Source organism: Rhinopithecus roxellana, chromosome 15, assembly GCF_007565055.1.
Source record: "Rhinopithecus roxellana isolate Shanxi Qingling chromosome 15, ASM756505v1, whole genome shotgun sequence".
Classification (NCBI taxonomy): domain Eukaryota; kingdom Metazoa; phylum Chordata; class Mammalia; order Primates; family Cercopithecidae; genus Rhinopithecus; species Rhinopithecus roxellana.
In genome coordinates this window covers 111,776,931-111,795,977 of record NC_044563.1, presented here as the reverse complement: position 1 = coordinate 111,795,977, position 19,047 = coordinate 111,776,931, and the positions used below count along the sequence as shown (strand labels likewise).

Here is a 19,047-nt window from a genome sequence, read left to right as displayed (position 1 = left end):
GAACTATCATCTCCTATCATAATACTCCCTTTTCTGGAATGCTTCCTGAAAGACCTGCCTGAGGCTGTTTCACAGTTAACTTTTTTTTTTTTTTTTTTTGGAGATGAAGTCGCTCTGCTGCCCAGGCTGGGTTGCAATGGCACGATCTCGGCTCACTGCAACCTCCATCTCCAGGTTCAAATGATTCTCCTGCCTCAGCCCCCTGAGTAGCTGGGATTACAGGTGCATACCACCACACCGGCTAAGTTTTGTATTTTTAGTAGAGATGGGGTTTCACCATGTTGGTCAGGCTGGTCTCAAATTCCAGACCTCGTGATCCGCCCACCTCGGCCTCCCAAAGTGCTGGGATTACTTAACAGGCATGAGCCACCGTGCCTGGCCAACTTTTTTTTTTTTTCTTTTTTAACAAATAGAAGGAGTAAACTAAAATAATGATAAGAAGTATAGTATAGTAAATACATAAACCAGTAACATAGTCATTATTATCATTATCAAGTATTATGTATTATATATAATTGTATGTACTACACTTTTATATGACTGACAGTGCAGCAGGTTTGTTTATACCAGCATTACCAACAAACGTGAGTAATGTGTTGTGCTATGACAATATGATGGCTATGATGTTAGCAGATAGGAATTTTTATCTCCATTATAATCTTATGGGGCCACCATCTTATATGCGGTCTGTCATTGACCAAAACATTGTCATGTGGTGCATAACTATAAAACAGAGTAGTTTCTAAATATTTATAGTGTGTATAATAGATGCTTAGTACTTTAACATTCTAACAAATTTTTTTATTGATAACATACTGTATTTTAGAAGATAAATAGAACTTTAGAGAAGATATGGGAGAGTAAACCACAGTCTCTATCCTAGTAATAATAAATGACCAAGAACATCATGCTCTTAAAACAGTGCACTAGCAATGTCAATCATTTCTTGTCAGCACCCAATAACTCCATCTAAAGGAAACTGCCTACTTCAGGTATTCTCTCGATTTCAGTTTTTTGGAGACATCCATCCTTCCATTACAATTTTGACTTACTTCTCTCTGTCAGCTGTACAAATTAGGTTATCTCTGAGGATGCCCTTTTTCAGTTCTGTCGTGAGTCTCCTGTTTCCCAGATCTCATAGTTTCCTTTCTTGGTTTACTCCCTTGTCTTGGTAGAGCAAACATTCTATTACTTCTTGATAAAGGAGGCATAGGGTGGTAAATGTTTTGAGACCCTATATGTCTGAAGATGTCTTGATTCTACCAATACTTGGCAATTTGTTTGGCTAAATACAGTACAACTCTGCTTTGGAAATCAATTTTTTCCCAATATCTGAAGGCATGGTTCAATTGTCTTCTACTTTTCATTGTTGCCACTGAGAAGTCTGAAACCTTATGTTACCATTCTCATTCTTAATCCCTGTATATGACCTACTTTCTTGTACAGTTTTAGAATATTTTCTTTATGTGTTGTACAAAATTTCATAATGATATGCATTGGTATTGAGCAAGACACACTTAATCTGTCAGGCCTAGATAACTTTTTTGTATTAATTCTTTGGTCATTTCCTTTCCCTCTATTTTCTCTCTTCTCTCTCTGACACTCACCAGACATCTTGAACTGACTCCCCAGTTTCCTTTCATGTTTTCCATCTTTTTGTCTTTTGGGTCTACTTTTTAGAAGACAATATTATCTTCCAACCTTTCCTTTGCACTTTTTATGTCTGCTAATATATTTATCTGAAGGGGTCTCTTTTATTCTCTAAGAGTTTCTTTATAAACTCAAAATTCTTATTTTGTAGATTAACATATTCCCTTTAACTAAATATACTTTCTTAGTTTCTACAAGGTTTTTTCATTATCCTATTTGTTTTGTCAGTTTTTCATATTGAAGGCTGTATTAGGTTGTTCTTGCATTGCTAAAGAAATATTTGATACTGGGTAATTTATAAGAAAAGAAGTTTAATTGGCCCATGGTTCTGCAGGCTGTACAGGAAGCATAGCACTGGCATCTGCTTCTGGCGAGGCCTAAGGAAGCTTTTACTTGTGGTGGAAGGTGAAGTGGGAGCTTGCATATCACATGGTGAAAGCAGGAGCAAGAGCAAGGCAGGCAGGTGCCACACACTTTTAAACAACCATATCTCGTGAAAATGAGATCATTCACTATCCTCATTCACTATCCTGAGGACAGCACCAAGCCATGAGGAATACGCCTCCATGACCCACACACCTCCCACTAGGCCCCACCTACAACATTGGGGATTACATCTCAACATGAGATTTGGGCGGATAAATATCTAAGCCATATCAGAGGCTTTCTCCAAATGTCCAGTGATCCTTAACTACTTATTCATATTTAAAAATGAGGTATTAAAATACCAGCTGAAAGTTTTGTCAAATGGTAGGTTTCACTGTGAATGGATCTGGCTGAGCTATTCCACTGGGAAAGCTTAACTGTATCAGTTAGTCTTTTCTTTTGGGCAGGTTAGTTTCCCCTGAAAGGAATCTTACATTTTTCTGCTGGGGAATTAGGCTAGCTGCCCTCTAAATGAGGATACTGGGCTGGAAGGTCTCACCATTCAGAATTCAGACTTTCCAACCTCTTGTCAATATCATACTCTTAGTTGTAAACTGATAAACTAGCTCTCAAAAAATAAAAAATAAAAAAGCCTGATTTGAAGCATTTGCCATTTTTCATTCATGTTAAATATTCACATCATAGTTAATTTCAAACTACCATTGGTTTAACAACCAGTTCACAAAATTCCTTAATATCTAACAACCAGCTCCCACTGGCAAAAGCTGGCTCCAGCAAACCACTAGATCCCCTTCCCCCCAAACCTCAGCTGTCCCTCAGATTCTACAACAGAAACCTCCAGTCTTCTGCAAAGTAGGAGAGGAGCATTGTCTACTTGTGCAGGGTGGGAAAGAGAATATGGGGTTGCAATGGCTTCTTACATAGATCTAGTTTCTGGCTTCAGTTGCATACTATACTTCTAGAGGCACATGATACTTCCAAATCCTGACCATTTCTGCATCTTTGATTTCGTTTCTACTTCTTCTCTTGTGCTAAGTAAATTACCATTGTCCATCTGGTTCCCACTTTTTAGTACTATTACTGTTTCCTCCCCATTTCCTTGTCCTTGTAGATATATTAGTGTCATTTTATTGCAGTTTCAAAAATATGTAATGTGGGGTTAAACATGTTTAACTAGAAGTCCTGACCAGGCAATATCTAAACTTGGAAAGACTATGAGTTTATTCATGTTCATCTTTCATTCATTAAGAAAATTTAGTTTAAAATTTAAAATTGAATGAGCTCCTATGATGTGCCAGACACTGTTTTAGGTTTTTATGCTACATCAGTGGAAATGTTACTGTCCTTATGGAGTCTATATATATATATACACACACACACATACACATATATATATATTTTTTTTTTTTTTTTTTTTTTTTTGAGACAGAGCTTCACTCTTGTTGCCCAGGCTGGAGTGCAATGGTGCAATCTCAGCTCACTGCAACCTCTGCCTCCCGGGTTCAAGCAATTCTCCTGCCTCAGGCTCCTGAGTAGCTGGTATTACAGGTATGTGCCACGATGCCCATCTAATTTTGTATTTTTAGTAGAGACGTTGTTTCACAATGTTGATCAGACTAGTCTCAAATTCCCGACCTCAGGTGATCCACCCACCTCAGCCTCCCAAAGTGCTGAGATTACAGGTGTGAGCCACTGCGCTGGGCCATGGAGTTTATATTCTATCAGGGATTGTTTCCTGGCCTTTTGGCTATATTCCTATATTCTATTAGGAAATTATTTGGGATATTTTGTATCTGGATAACAGAGAGAGCTGATCTAGTAATTTTGTTAGATCAGCTATATTAAGACCACAACTCCTAACTTGCCCCTTCATGAGCTCTAAGTCCAGTACTTATGTACCGTTGAATTCTACAGAGTCTAGGGTAGTCATAAATATACAGTTATGTGTTTCTCTGAGTTAATGGTGACTGTCAATATAATTCCAGGATCTTTTGACTATGACTACCAATAACTTAGATAATCCAAATGCCTCTCTTTTGAAAACCATCTCTGAAAAAAATGGATATTATGAAGATTCAAAGTGAAACCATTTGCTAATGCTTTAATCTTCCAAAAACTAACTAAATGATCCTAGTTAATACTATGAAAAAATACTATGAAAAAAACTAAGTAAATTATTCTTGTTAATACTATGACTATAGGAACATAACTATGTGTATAACTGGACTAAACTATAATTAAATCACAATAGAAAATATTTCCTATCATGAGAATTTAGCTTTCTGTGCTCTAAATTTTACTACTAGAAAAGTAAGACAGATGACAGCATGATTGCAGAGCACTGAAAAACAGTTGGCCATTATCAAGAGTAATGATCCCTTTTAGTACAGGTAGAATGAGAATGCTCCTCAAGAAAACACTTGAGATATCTATGCAGCATAATCCTCAGCAACAGTTCAACATTAATATTTTGTTATGCTATATTTCAGTGGTTCTCAGATATCAGTCTGCAGACAAGTACTGATCCATGACAAAATATTCACTAGTCCAAGGCAAAAAATGTCAATATAAGGTCATCAAATGTCTTTTCTTATAAAGGACTAGCCTTTATTCTGAGATTATATCCTTAATATATGTTTGATGTTAAAATGTTCTCTTTCATAAAATGATAGTAATGATAGATTGTATTGTTTGCATTCTTAATATCCTTACTTATCAAAATAAAAAGCTGACAATTCTATCCTGTTTTTGACAATACTTTAAAATTTTAGTTTATAAAATCTAGCTTCTCTATGTACTATCAAGGTTCAGCTAATACTTCTGGCAGTTAAAGAGAAAGGCATTTGAGGGAAAAAGAGAGAGGCATTTGATTATCTAATGATTGGTAGTCATAGTCAAAAGATCCTGGAATTATATTTATAGTCACCATTAACTCAGAGAAACACATAACTATATATAGGCTCTGTAGAATTCAGCAGTATGTACATACTGGACTTAGAGCTCATGAAGAGGCAAGTTATGAGTTATGATCTTAGTATAACTGATCTAACAAAATTGCTAGATAAGCTCTCATCGATCTCAGAAAAATATCTTAACAGTATGTTGTAGAAATAGTGCTGGATTAGAATCACAACAGATCTAATCCTAATTTTATCACTAATTTTGAGGCTTTGAACCACACTGCCTACATTTTCTGGGTCTCTCTTTTCATTAAACAAAATGGTTGGATTAGATGATCGTTAATATTTTGTTTGGCCTAAAAATCTATGTTTCAACTCATTTATTTGGATTAGAAGATGCTCTTGGTAACAGCTATTCATAAAGAACCTAGTTAAATTATATCATATGTTGCTTGGGAGAAGGTTCAACATATTAGAGAAATAGTTCCAGTTATCTAACTACAGAGTGGGCAGGGGAGATGGGAGGTGAGTACTTGCTAACAGCTGGACTTTCAGAGAAACTTATTTTGCTAGGCTTATATTGGAATAGGTGAATGGATTAAAAGAAGGGAGATGTCTGACAATAGGATACCACCCCTCCCCCCCCTTCTATAGTATTTGGGACACATAAGAGAAATAAAGAAGGCAAAACTTTCGTTACATGATAAGCCATAGAACATCAATGGTGAGGAGATATTAATAAATTTTGCATTGCTGAGGTTCAATTTGGTTCCATTCAATGACAGACTCTGCATAATTTGTTGGGCCTGGTACAAAATGAAAAACACAGGGAAAACAGTGCTACTAAAGGTACTAAAATATAAAACTTTTTCCCTTCTTTGCAGCCCCTCTCTCTTTCAATTTGTCATGGTACTTTTTATTTTCTATTTAATATCATGATTCCCTAGGCTTGGGGATACTCACCAGGCAAATGCAGACCCTCATAACGTGCCTAAGGGCCTCATCACACAACTCAGCATGACTGAGAGCCAACAGCTACCAGGTTCCCTGTTCTGCCAGCGGCTAGACCTATCTACTATGTCCTGGACATGGGTGGGGAAGTGAATCTTCCCTTCCCATGGGCCCTTCACTCCAACCCATGGCAAATGGGTGACTCTCAAGAGACTGCAACTGCCAGGAGGTATGCACTCAGTACCTGGACTGGGGATTCATCCTCCCTGCAGACTCCCACCAAGTCACCTGCCTAACACTTTAAGGTACTGCCAACCTGCAACAAAGACAACTGTTGTTATGCCTTACCCCAAAATACTGTGGGGTATAGGCACCCCACCTAGGCCCTCCCCGCCTGCACCTACACCCTAACCAAAGACCTAACCAAAGGTCAACAGTAGAACACACACCTTTCTCCGCAAATGTGACCCAATCAAACTACACCAGTGGCAGGACAGGAACCAGGAGTAGGAGGCAAAGCAGGATGTAGGTCCCCAGAGGGTGGAAGAGCCAGCAGCCAAGAACCAGTACTGGGAGGTAGTGGAGACAATACCTGAGCTGAAGATCTAAGCCCCTAGCACATGCTTCATTACCATTAGACTTCATTTACAAAATGTAAATTCAAAATAAAATCTTCAAGACAGTGACCATGAAACATTAAACCTGAAGCAGGAGGCCCTTCTGAGTGTGGATCCCTATGATGCCAGTGCACTGGTCACATACTCATGAAGCTGGCCCTGGCCTTGACTGATGGTAGTTTTTATGTGGGAGGTAATTGTAGTTTTCATGGGAAATGTTCAGCTTTACCCTGAACCCTTTCAGAAGGATAGAAGTATCTTCTACTGGCCACCCCAGTGGAACATACCCCCAACCCCTTTTCTGAATTGGACATCCCATCACTTGGCCCAGTGGCTTACAGGGCAGTTCATGCTCCTCCACTAACCTCCATGGTTCCTTCATGTGAAGCCAAATAACCACTAAGGTTTTTTAAGAATAATACACTTCAAGCTCCATTGGCAGAGATTACTCTAAAGACTTTTCTTTTTGAAACTTGTAGACCAAAACTGGGCATCAGTTGATATGTTCTTGGCGAACTTCCAAACTTCAAGAAACATATGCCTAGCTGGCTATGGTGGTGGGCACCTGTAATCCCAGCTACTCGGGAGCTGAGGCAAGAGAATCACTTGAACCCAGGAGGTGGAGGTTGCAGTGAACCAAGATCATGCCACTGCACTCCAGCTTGGGTGACAGAGTAAGACTCCATCTCAAAAAAAAAAAAAAAAAGAAAGAAAGAAAGAAAGAAAAGAAAACAAAACAAAACAAAACAAAAGAAACATATGCCAACCGCTTCCACATGAACTTATCACATTTTACTCTACTGGTAACACTAGAGTGGACCTTCACCTTTCAACAGCATTTCAAGCATCTAGCCAGGGAACAAATGGCAGTCTCCCCTTCTTGTATCTCAATCCCTACAAGAGATTTTCTTGTACATTTCTTCATTTAGCTTTATAAGGGGAAATGCACCAGCCTCTGCTAGGGATGTAAGAGAAAAAGCCTCTCTTTTTGAACCCTGCACTCCCAAATTATCAATGGCCAACAATGTCTTCTCCTTCCCAGTCATTTTCTTATATATATTGGAAAGAGGATGATAAGGTGATTGTTGTGGTAACCGTGCCAATTTTATCACTTTCCTGTGAAGAGAGATCTACCCCAAACTTCTGAGAGCTGGCTGAATGCTCTCTTAAACTGCAGTTGACACTTTCACCTTTTATTTTCAGTGTTGGATTGTGACCACAATTCTAAGAAAAAAAAAATTCCTATTCATTCTGTTGTAACAGAGTGGATTTTTCCTTTGTAAAATGAAGTCAGATACTTGATAAAATTTAACATTTCACTAGTGACATAAATGTTGAATAATATATGTTCATTACTTTAGACACTGAAAACAAGTTGATGAAGGAAGTCAATATCTTACCCCTAGAATTCAAAATAATTTCAATAAAACTGGACAGAAGAATAAACTAAACAGGGGAAGTTAATTAGATGAAAATATACTAAAACATAGATATAGATAGATAGATAGATAGATAGATAGATAGATAGAACCTGATTGTTTTCTTTTAGCATCTTCAATTCTGCCTCCATTTCAGTATTAGCTTGAATTTGTTGCTGAAGTAACTGCTGCATATGTTGGAAAGAAATGATGATATCCTTTGAAAATACACAAATATGATATATCAATTTAAAGTTTTAAGATAGTAGGTATGTTTCCAAGCTCATTCTTCACATACATTTTCTAGTTTCCTAACTCATTGTATTTATAGTTTAATTTCAATATATTAAACTAATGACACATCTAATGGTATCTAAAATAATTTCTATTACATTATTTCCAAGAGTCCCTCAAATAATTAACAAAGTTTTTTGGAATAAACTGTGGATTCTAAGACACATGTGAATAATTCAAAACTAAAATAAACATTTGTTGGCTACCAACCCCCCAACAGTAAACATATCACTACTAAAATGTCATATGAGGTATAATATTATAAAATGTCATAATGGGCTAGGGTGTCATGGCATACATTCAGAGTCAAATGGAGGAAAAGCAGAAGAGAAAAAAGAAACAAGAGGAATATTCTTTCACACATCTTTTAAAAAATGGAATAATTATAAGCATCAAATAGATTCAAATGAGAATATAATGTCCTGAAAAAATATGCACTACACATAAATAAACTTCAATAATTATCTATTAGGGTATCACTGGTCTAATCTATCAAGGAAAAAATTAAGGTATTTTTAATGAAAGTATATTGAGACTGATTTTTAAAAGTATACACATGTATATTTAATACACATTAACTGAGTGCCTACTATGTGCTATGCATGATTCCACTTAATTTATTTTTCACATTTTATCTGATTTTTAGAATATTTACTGACTTCCAAATATCTTATGATTGCTTACCTGTTTTTCTTCTTGAATACGTGTAATCTCTTCATTAATCTTCTTGTTTAATTCCAATTCCTTTAAAATTTGAATAGTTTTAAAGTTATGATAGAAAATTCAGCAAATTCTACATTCAATTCAGTACTAAACAAACTTTGGAGTGTTATGACCTATTACTACCCCCAGAGTACCCACATTTGTTTTTTTGTTTGTTTGTTTTGAGACTGTGTCTTGCTCTATCACCCAGTCTGGAGTGCAGTGGTGTGATCTGGGTTCACTACAACCTCTTCCTCCCAGGTTCAAGTGGATTCTTATGCCTCAGCCTCCCAAGTAGCTGGGATTACAGATGCCTGCTAACATGCACAGTTAATTTTTGTATTTTTAGCAGAGACGGGTTTTCACCATGTTGGCCAAGCTGGTCTCGAACTCCTGACCTCAAGTGATCCATCCACCTCGGCCTCCTAAAGTGCTGGGATTACAGGCATGAGCCTGCACCCAGCCCAAAGTATCCACATTTGTTTGTGGTTTAAACAGTGACTTCAGTGAACTGAAGAAGATATTATATACCAACATAAGTTGGTGCAAACTTGTAAATGTTAAAAACTATAAAATTTATCATCTCCAAAGCTGTCCTGGAAACACCATTGTACCACAAGATTATTCAAAACACTCTACAAGTGGAAATAAAATAGTTCTAGCCAAATCTTATTGTTCTAAAGTCTATGGCAAAAATTATCTAATAAAAAGAAAACAGATTCATAATACCTTTAACTATGCATATTGACTTTGCAAAGAAGGAATATTTTTGTGTTATAATCCTGAAACTCTCATAAGTTTTATTGAAAATATTAATGTTATAAACAAATACATTTAATAAAATACCATGTTGAGTCTTTCTTGAAGTTCTTGAAATTTTTGTTCTTTAATTGTTAGATTGATGTTTTCTTCTCCCATCTTATATTGACATGTGACTTTGGACTTTATCAAGTCTGAGGCTGCTTTTTTTAGTTCCTTAATAAGAAACATATTAAACAGAAAATTCAGTACACATAATTCACTTAAAAAAGGTATTTTCCTGACAGTGTCAAAGTTCATCCTTAAGCCTATAATTACAATTTGTTATATTTCATATATCAAAATAATACTGTTGGTCCATTAAAGTGTATTTTCCCTAGTTCCCTTGCAAGATTAGCCAAGGTGGGAACATAATCTGCAGTTGTGGATCAGGCAAAGTTAATCAATCATAAAGAGATTGACTGCATGACTTTGAATCTTAAAAGGAGTGTACTAACATAATCAACTAACCAGAAGTACAGCGTTTCCATTATTTATTCAACAAACATCTTCTGAGATAAAAAGATAACAAGGAAATCTCAATTCCCAAATTTATTAGCCTCTAATAGGAAAAAATATGTAAGAAATTATTACAATACAATGTAATGAGTGCTACATTAGAAAAATGTATAAAAAAAAAAAAGAAACTGAGGGTATCAACAAGGTATTACGCACAAAGGTGGTATTTGAACCCAATCTTTAAAGATAAATTTGCAAAGAAGACAACAAAGGGGTAGGCATTCCAGGCAAAAGGTTCTACACGCACAAAGCCACAGAAACATGAAAGAGCATGATATTTTTCAGGGAAACAGAACTAATAAGATATGACTGGAGCTAATGTGTTATTTCAGGGGACAGAGTAGAATATTGGTAGTTGTGGCTAGAAATTTGGCAGGATTCAAGTATTGAGAAGGACTTGTATATCACGCTAAAGAGTTTGAATGTTACACTATAAAAAATGGGGAATTAACCACTGAAGGATCTTGAGTAGAAGAATGACATAACAAAATTTGCATTTTAGAAAAATAACTCTGGCAGTGTTGTGGAGGGTGGAACTGAAGGATGTAAAAGCAGTCTTCATTTATGAAGTTACATGTTCATTAAGTTTAGTAGATACCAATCAAACACATTAAGATCTTGAAATACCAACTTTTGAATTAGTGTGCAATTGATTGTGCTGTTCTTCTGTGTATACTGACTATATTAAATACTCAAGAATCTGATTTTCAGTCCTGGCTACACAGTATCTGAACTCCGTTATAAAGTTAGTACCTGGCATCTTTGTTTCTCTGGTAGGCAGTGGGCAGTTTTTCTACATTCTAAGAGCCCACTGCCTATCAGAGAAGCAAAGATGCCAGGTACCAGCTTTATAAGCATGAGACCAGGCTCTGCTAATCTGATGCGCCAGTCTTGGATATCAGATTAGTTATCATAAAAAAGCAAGGACTATTGCAAATCCATCTGTTAGTAGACAGGGAAGTATAGTAACTTCAAGCTTCTATAGGTGACAGTGATACAGCAGCAGCAGCAGCAGCATCCACTATGGTCAGCAATGATGGTATAAGCTGTGATACACACTATTCAAGAGTGGAAGCTGGTTTTATGCTATGGTCTTTGATACTGCATAACCTCCCTTCTTTGTAATCATTTTTCAAGTGTGAGATGACCAATGCCTTTCCAATAAATTCCTTTGCTGACTAAATCAGTGTGCAATTAACAATCCTGACTACTTCATTTTTTAAAGGTCTTAAGAACTGGATAAACAACAAACTTTTGACTCTTTTGTAGAAATAAGTTGATTTATTAGAGTGGTGAGATTATAGGAAATTTTTATTTTCTTCATTATGTAATTAGCATTTTCTATTTTTCCTAAAATTAAAACATTTTTTGTAGTTTTAAAATAGTATTTAAGCTGTAAAAACAGGTACTATCACTTAGAGAGTTATTAGAGGATAGAAAATGGAAAATGACTTAATCCTAAGGAAAATTCATAGATTAAAGAAGAACCCAGTATATAAGGGTGAGAAATAAAGTCAACTGAGATAGGAGGAAACCCAAAAGGAAACTGAAAGAGGAGCAGCAGAAAACAGGGCTACTAAAACCTTCAAAGTTCTACATGTTACAGCTTCAGCCACCCAGGGAAAAACTCACCCAAGTATATCCTAACTCCAAATTCAAAATCCAGGAGAAAGGACTCATTGGTCTTAGTTCGAATACCACCTTTGGATGTGCACACCACATAAAATGACTGCTAAAGTAACCACGTGAGTCAAGAGATAGGGCTCTATTCTTAGAAAAGCAGGCAGACAAATTGATTTCTGGCATAAAGAGAACAATCAGTATATATCGAAGTAACGAACGAAAGTTTGAATGAAGGGGGCAGACCTTGAGCTGGGCCTTGAAGAATGAGTAGTATACTGGATATCCTTCATTTGTTACTCCTGATTCACTTCCCACCCTTTCTCCACACTGCACTGTGCCCTATGTGGCTGATCTCTGTGGGTACAGCAAACTGTCTTCTGGCTCCTGATTGGGTTAAATTTGTGGGAGGTACTAGTGTATCAGTAGGCCAGGAAGAGAAAGAGAGGCCAGGCGCGGTGGCTCAAGCCTGTAATCCCAGCACTTTGGGAGGCCAAGACGGGCGGATCACGAGGTCAGGAGATCGAGACCATCCTGGCTAACACGGTGAAACCCCGTCTCTACTAAAAAAATACAAAAAACTAGCCGGGCGAGGTGGCGGGCGCCTGTAGTCCCAGCTACTAGGGAGGCTGAGGCAGGAGAATGGCGTGAGCCTGAGAGGAGGAGCTTGCAGTGAACTGAGATCCGGCCACTGCACTCCAGCCTGGGTGACAGAGCAAGACTCCGTCTCAAAAAAAAAAAAAAAAAAAAAAGGAAGAGAAAGAGAATGAGGTATTTTACCAGCTCCCTCCCTACTGACCACAAATCAGCAATAGCTGTATATCTTTATCAAAGATCACAGCTAATCCTAGTGATTTGGGAGGCTAAGTGGGAGGATTGCTTGAAGCCAAGAGTTCAAAGCTAGACTGCGCAACGAAACAAGACCCTGTCTCTAAATAAATAAAAAAATAAGCCAGGCATGATGGTGTATGCCTCTGGTCCTAGCTACTTGGGAAGCTGAAGCTGGAGGATCACTTGAGCCTAGGAGTTCAAAGCTGCAGTGAGTAATAATTGTGCCACAGCGACCCCCCAATCCCACCCCCATCTCTTAAAAAAAACCCACCCCCCCAACCCTCGTCTCTTTAAAAAAAAAAAGAAAAAGAAAAAAAAGGCCGCAGCTTCTGCCTTGAGGCTTTCTTTTACAGGTATAGCTACAGCTCTTTCCAGATTCCAGCATCTGCTTCATTCCCTTCTCCCTTCTGGTACAGGTGTGTTAATCATTCTCCCACTACTTTTATCTGTGGGGTGCTTCACCATCCCTTGTTGGTTTCCCTTACCTCTGACTACAACTACGTAAATAGCTTATTCATTAATCTTTTCTCAATTACCATTCCAACATGCCATCTGTTTCCTGGCCCAACCCTGTTTGGTACAAGTACATTGAGAGAAAGCATTTCAAGTATGGGAAGGGATGTAGAGAAAAACAAAACCAAAAGGCAGAAAGAACTAAGAATTATGCTAATGGCAACAAAGAATTTTGGCTAAAATAGAATGGGAGATGCTTGTTAAGAAGCAATAGCAAACAATATTGAACATGTAGAATGGACCAGATCATGAAAGCTCTGGAAAGCCAATTAAAGAAGTTGGGACTTGATTTGGTAGGCAAAGGAGAATTATTTATCATTCCTTCTACATATACCAAGTACCTCCTGTGTGTCAGGCACATAGAAGTTAAATCAGTATCTTGGTAAACTTAGTCTGGCAAAAAGAATGAATAAAAACTAGAGAAAAGAACACTGGCTAAGAGGCTATTACATTAATCCAGGCATGAGATGATGAGTGTCTATAGTACTGAAAAATGGAAAGTAAAAAGGAAAAGGAGAATAAAGGAAAAAGATTAGTCAAAAACGAGTCAAAGATGATTCTAGAGTGACTAAGTGAAACTGGAAGAAAGGAAAAGGGGACCATGAAATGTGAAAGGAAGAAATATAAAAATGGAAAGGAGATGGAAAGTGTGCTTCACTGATGGAAGAGACAAAAAGTATATTTAAAATTATGCAAAATAAGAGACAGAAAATGTCCTGAAACAGACTCTTTAAAAAGCCAAAAAATACAAATTATCAAACCTGAACCAGAGGTTGTTAACTATTCTCAAAAAAGTCCTTCATTTACATTTTTTTCAAATTACGAAAAGCTGAACATGAATTCCCTCAAATAAAGTTTCAGTGTATCAGTGATGATTCATTTTCACAGGCAGCAAGATGGCTTCCTTTGAAAGGAGAGTTGCATGAATTTTTTTTTCAGAGGTAGAGTGGATGGGAGAGTAAAGAATCCAATGTATGACCTGTTAACCCTGAAGTTACAGTAAGTCACAAAAGGAGATGATCTATAGGTAGCTGAACATATAGAACCAGAGATTAAGAGAAATGCTGCAAAAGCCCCAGTGGTCACATAGCTTTTCTGACAATCTCAGTATGTACCCTACAATAAGAATTTCAGAATATTATGACTTCAATATGTTTCAAAGTCAATGTGGTTTGCATGATAAGGCTCATTTCTCTTCAGCTCTTCTAATGTACATACTGTGCTTTCACGCTGTTTTTTTTTTTTTTTTCCTGTCTGTATATCTACATTTAACTCTTTACCTCCAAATAAAGAATGTCATCTCTGAAAAAAAAAAAAAAAAAAAAAAAAGAGAAATGTGAGACTGAAAAACTATGTATGCCATCATGCACATGAAGTGAATGGTTGATTTAAGAAGTCTGAGCTCACTGAAAGAAAGACTTTGAAAAAAGCAAAGAGAGACCTTAGGACAGAGTTGTGGAAGAATGGAAGAAAAAGATAATCAGGGAGTCAGAGAAATTTATTTTGTAGTAGATGAACTTGGAAAAGTTAATTATGACATAAATGTCATAAAACCAATCATTTTATGTTTTAAATATCCATAATTTTGTACAAAACACATTATTTGGTAATGAAAAACACAAAGTGTCAGTAACAGGATGCTTTAGCTATAAATATCAGAAAGCCATAACGAAACCACAAAATAATCAGAAAATGTACTATCCTATAACAGGGACCACAAAGTTAGGCAGGGTGGTTGACCCGGATACTCAGTATAGTTCAATATAGACGTTATTTTCATGTCTCCACTTTCCATTCTTGGGTCTCTTCCTTAGACTATTAACAAGAGGCCAATTCAGGTATTATATGGCAATTGTATCATTCTGGGACTCATTAAAGAGAAAGAAAATGTTTCCTTGAACTACCTCTTGCTTGCCAGAATTGGATCACATGCTCATTCCAGCACCAAACACTGCCGTGGGGAACGGAGTAATATTAATTGGCTTGGAGACAGAATGAAGTGGAATGAATATTGGGGAATTGTCACAATGTCAGTTACAAGAACAGTGTCAGCTAACGTTGTAAAAATTACAGATTGTTTAGAATACTACTGATTACAACCATTATGCAAAACAAAGTGAGGCAAGGTGGAAAATCTTTTTTATAAGCTGCTTGACATTAATTCACCCAGTCTCTTTGGGTCTTAGTTCCCTCTACAAAAAAAAAAAAAAAAAGGAAAAGGTTGGATCCAGTTAACAATTTTCAAATCATGCCCTGAGAAATTTTAGCAGTTCCATGGTACCCCTCCAGGCCTGCTAACAGAAAAGAGAAGCCAACAAGTATAGCTCCAGTGTTTATCCAACCCTTCCTTCAACCACAAAGGCTCTACCTTTATTTGCTGCAATATTGAGCTTCTACATCTTTTCAAAGTGCTTTTTCATACATTTTATAATTTTATATTTATTACACATTTTTAAAACAGGAAAGGCAGCTATTATTGTATTTACATTACAAATGAGAATATATGTGTGTGTGTGATGGCTCACACCTGTAATCCCAGCACTTTGGGAGGCTGAGGCAGGAGGACTGCTTGAGCCTAGGAATTCAAGACCAGCCTGGGCAACATAGTGAGACCCTATCTCTGAAAAAAAAAAATTAGTCAGGCATGGCAGCATGCCTGTGGTGGTCCCAGCTACTCAGGAGGCTGAGGTGGGAGGATTGCTTGAGCCCAGGTGTTCACCAGCACTGCAGTGAGCTGTGATATTGCACCACTGCACTCTGGCCTGGGCAACAGAATGAGACCTCAACTCAAAAAGAGAGAGAGAGAGGTCGAGAATACAAAGCGGGTAAAAAAGAAAAGCAACACCACTGTGCTGTGGGTCATGTACCTCTTTGGGATGGCTATAGTTGACAGGTTTAAGTTTTAAAGAAAAGGTCAAGTAATAAGTTAATATGAACACTTGGGGAGGCCAAGGTGGACGGATCACGAGGTCAGGAGATCGAGATCATCGTGGCTAACGTGGTGAAACCCCGTCTCTACTAAAAAAAATACAAAAAATGAGCCGGGCATGGAGGCGGACTCCTGTAGTCCCAGCTACTCGGGAGGCTGAGGCAGGAGAATGGCGTGAACCCAGGAGGCGGAGCTTGCAATGAGCCGAGATTGCACCACTGCACTCCAGCCTGGGCAGCAGAGTGAGACTCCCTCTCAAAAAAGAAAAAGAAAAAAAAAAATCACAGGTTCTAGAAACAAAATTTGTCTGTATTCCAATCTTGGTTCTCTTTTCCTTGTTGTGTAACTTTAGGCAACTTACTTAATAGCTTCATTTTGCTTTAAGTTCCTCATCTATAAAATGGAGATAATAAATAAAAAGTCCCTGGCATGTAATAATCCACACAACCAGTATTTGAGCATCTACCATGTGCAAGGCACTGACTGTTACCTATTATTTCTACTAAGCTGAATTCAAGGGATTCTATGATTGCTACAGCTGCATTGTGATGTAGAATTATTTTCCCTACTTGTAAAATAAAGTACTCTCAAGTATTAATAAATGGCATGAATATTTAAGTATTCCTTTATGTATTTAAATAGTTAAGATTAATAATCTCATAGCTGGTAATAATAAAGATTTTCCTATAGACTATAAGTTCCTCAAGAAAAGGTACAATGTTTCATATTTAAATATCCCGTAGTACCTTAACAGATTCAAATATCTAAGAGAAACTAAAAATTATAATAAATATAAGTACAAAAGAGTAATGAACATGATATAAAGAAAAATGTAATTTACCTTTGTCTAATATAAAAGTTGATAAAATCAAAGGTTTGATTTACTCAGGATAAAAGAAAATGGCAAAAAAAAAAAAAACCACTTGATGAGAGCAGTTGCATCACTTAAACATACTATTGTTAATGACACAAAGATTCACGGTCAATTTGCAAGGTTGATTAGAAAGTCGTAGGTGTACCCGTCAAAAAAATCAATGAATCCAGGAGCTGGTTTTTCGAAAAGATCAATAAAATTGATAGACCACTAACAAGACTAATAAAGAAGAAAAGAGAGAAGAATCAAATAGACACAATAAAAAATGATAAAGGGGATATCACCACTGATCCCACAGAAATACAAACTACCATCAGAGAATACTATAAACACCTCTATGCAAATAAACTAGAAAACCTAAGAGAAATGGATAAAATCCTGGACACATACACCCTCCCAAGACTAAACCAGGAAGAAGTTGAATCCCTGAATAGACCAATAACAGGCTCTGAAATTGAGGCAATAATTAATACCCTACCAACCAAAAAAACTCCAGGACCAGACGGATTCACAGCCAAATTCTACCAGAGGTACAAAGAGGAGCTGGTTCCATTCCTTCTGAAACTATTCCAATCAATAGAAAAAAAGGGAATCCTCCCTAATTCATTTTATGAAGCCAACATCATCCTGATACCAAAGACTGGCAGAGATACAACAAAAAAAGAGAATTTTAGACCAATATCCCTGATGAACATTGATGCAAAAATCCTCAGTAAAACACTGGCAAACCAAATCCAGCAGCACATCAAAAAGTTTATCCACCATGATCAAGTTAGCTTCATATCTGGGATGCAAGGCTGATTCAACATCTGCAAATCAATAAACATAATTCATCAGATGAACAGAACCAAAGAAAAAAAACCACATGATTATCTCAATAGATACAGAAAAGGCCTTTGACAAAATTCAACAGCCTTCATGCTAAAAACTCTCAATAAACTAGGTAGTGATGGGATGTATCTCAAAATAATAAGAGTTATGTATGACAAACTCACAGCCAATATCGTACTGAATGGGCAAAAACTGGAAGCATTCCCTTTGAAAACTGGCACAAGACAGGGATGCCCTCTCTCATCACTCCTATTCAACATTGTGTTGGAAGTTCTGGCTATGGCAATCAGGTAAGAGAAAGAAATAAAGGGTGTTCAATTAGGAAAAGAGGAAGTCAAATTGTCTCTGTTTGCAGATGACATGATTGTATATTTAGAAAACCCCGTCGTCTCAGCCCAAAATCTCCTTAAGCTGATAAGCAACTTCAGCAAAGTCTCAGGATACAAAATCAATGTGCAAAAATCACAAGAATTCCTATACACCAATAACAGACAGAGAGCCAAATCATAAGTGAACTGCCACTCACAATTGCTTCAAAGAGAATAAAACACCTAAGAATCCAACTTACAAGGGATGGGAAGGAACTCTTCAAGGAGAACTACAAACCACTGCTCAGCAAAATAAAAGAGGACACAAACAAATGGAAGAACATTCTATGCTCATGGATAGGAAGAATCAATATTGTGAAAATGGCCATACTGCCCAAGGTAATTTATAGATTCAATGTCATCCCCATCAAGCTACCAATGACTTTCTTCACAGAATTGGAAAAAATTACTTTAAAGTTCATATGGAACCAAAAAAGAGCCTGCATTGCCAAGACAATCCTAAGCCAAAAGAGCAAAGCTGGAGTCATCACGCTATCTGCCTTCAAACCATATTACAAGGCTACAGTAACCAAAACAGCATGGTACTGGTACCAAAACAGAGATACAGACCAATGGAACAGAATAGAGCCCTCAGAAATAATACCACACATCTAAAGCCATCTGATCTTTGACAAACCTGACAAAAACAAGAAATGGGGAAAGGATTCCCTATTTAATAAATGGTGCTGGGAAAACTGGCTAGCCATATGTAGAAAGCTGAAACTGGATCCCTTCCTTACACCTTATGCAAAAATCAATTCAAGATGGATTAAAGACTTAAATCTTAGACCTAAAACCATAAAAACTCTACAAAAAAACCTAGGCATACCATTCAGGACATAGGC

General features: G+C 37.1%; 1 protein-coding gene across 1 annotated transcript in view; it reads right to left on the bottom strand.

Annotated features, from left to right (window-relative positions):
• The window catches only part of CCDC73 (coiled-coil domain containing 73), a 151,701-nt gene that overhangs the window by 39,952 nt on the left and 92,702 nt on the right, over nt 1–19,047 (bottom strand). Inside the window, 3 exon segments of the mRNA XM_030917797.1 lie at nt 8,037–8,141; nt 8,902–8,961; nt 9,766–9,894. Of these exon segments, the coding sequence (XP_030773657.1) occupies nt 8,037–8,141; nt 8,902–8,961; nt 9,766–9,894 (294 nt within the window).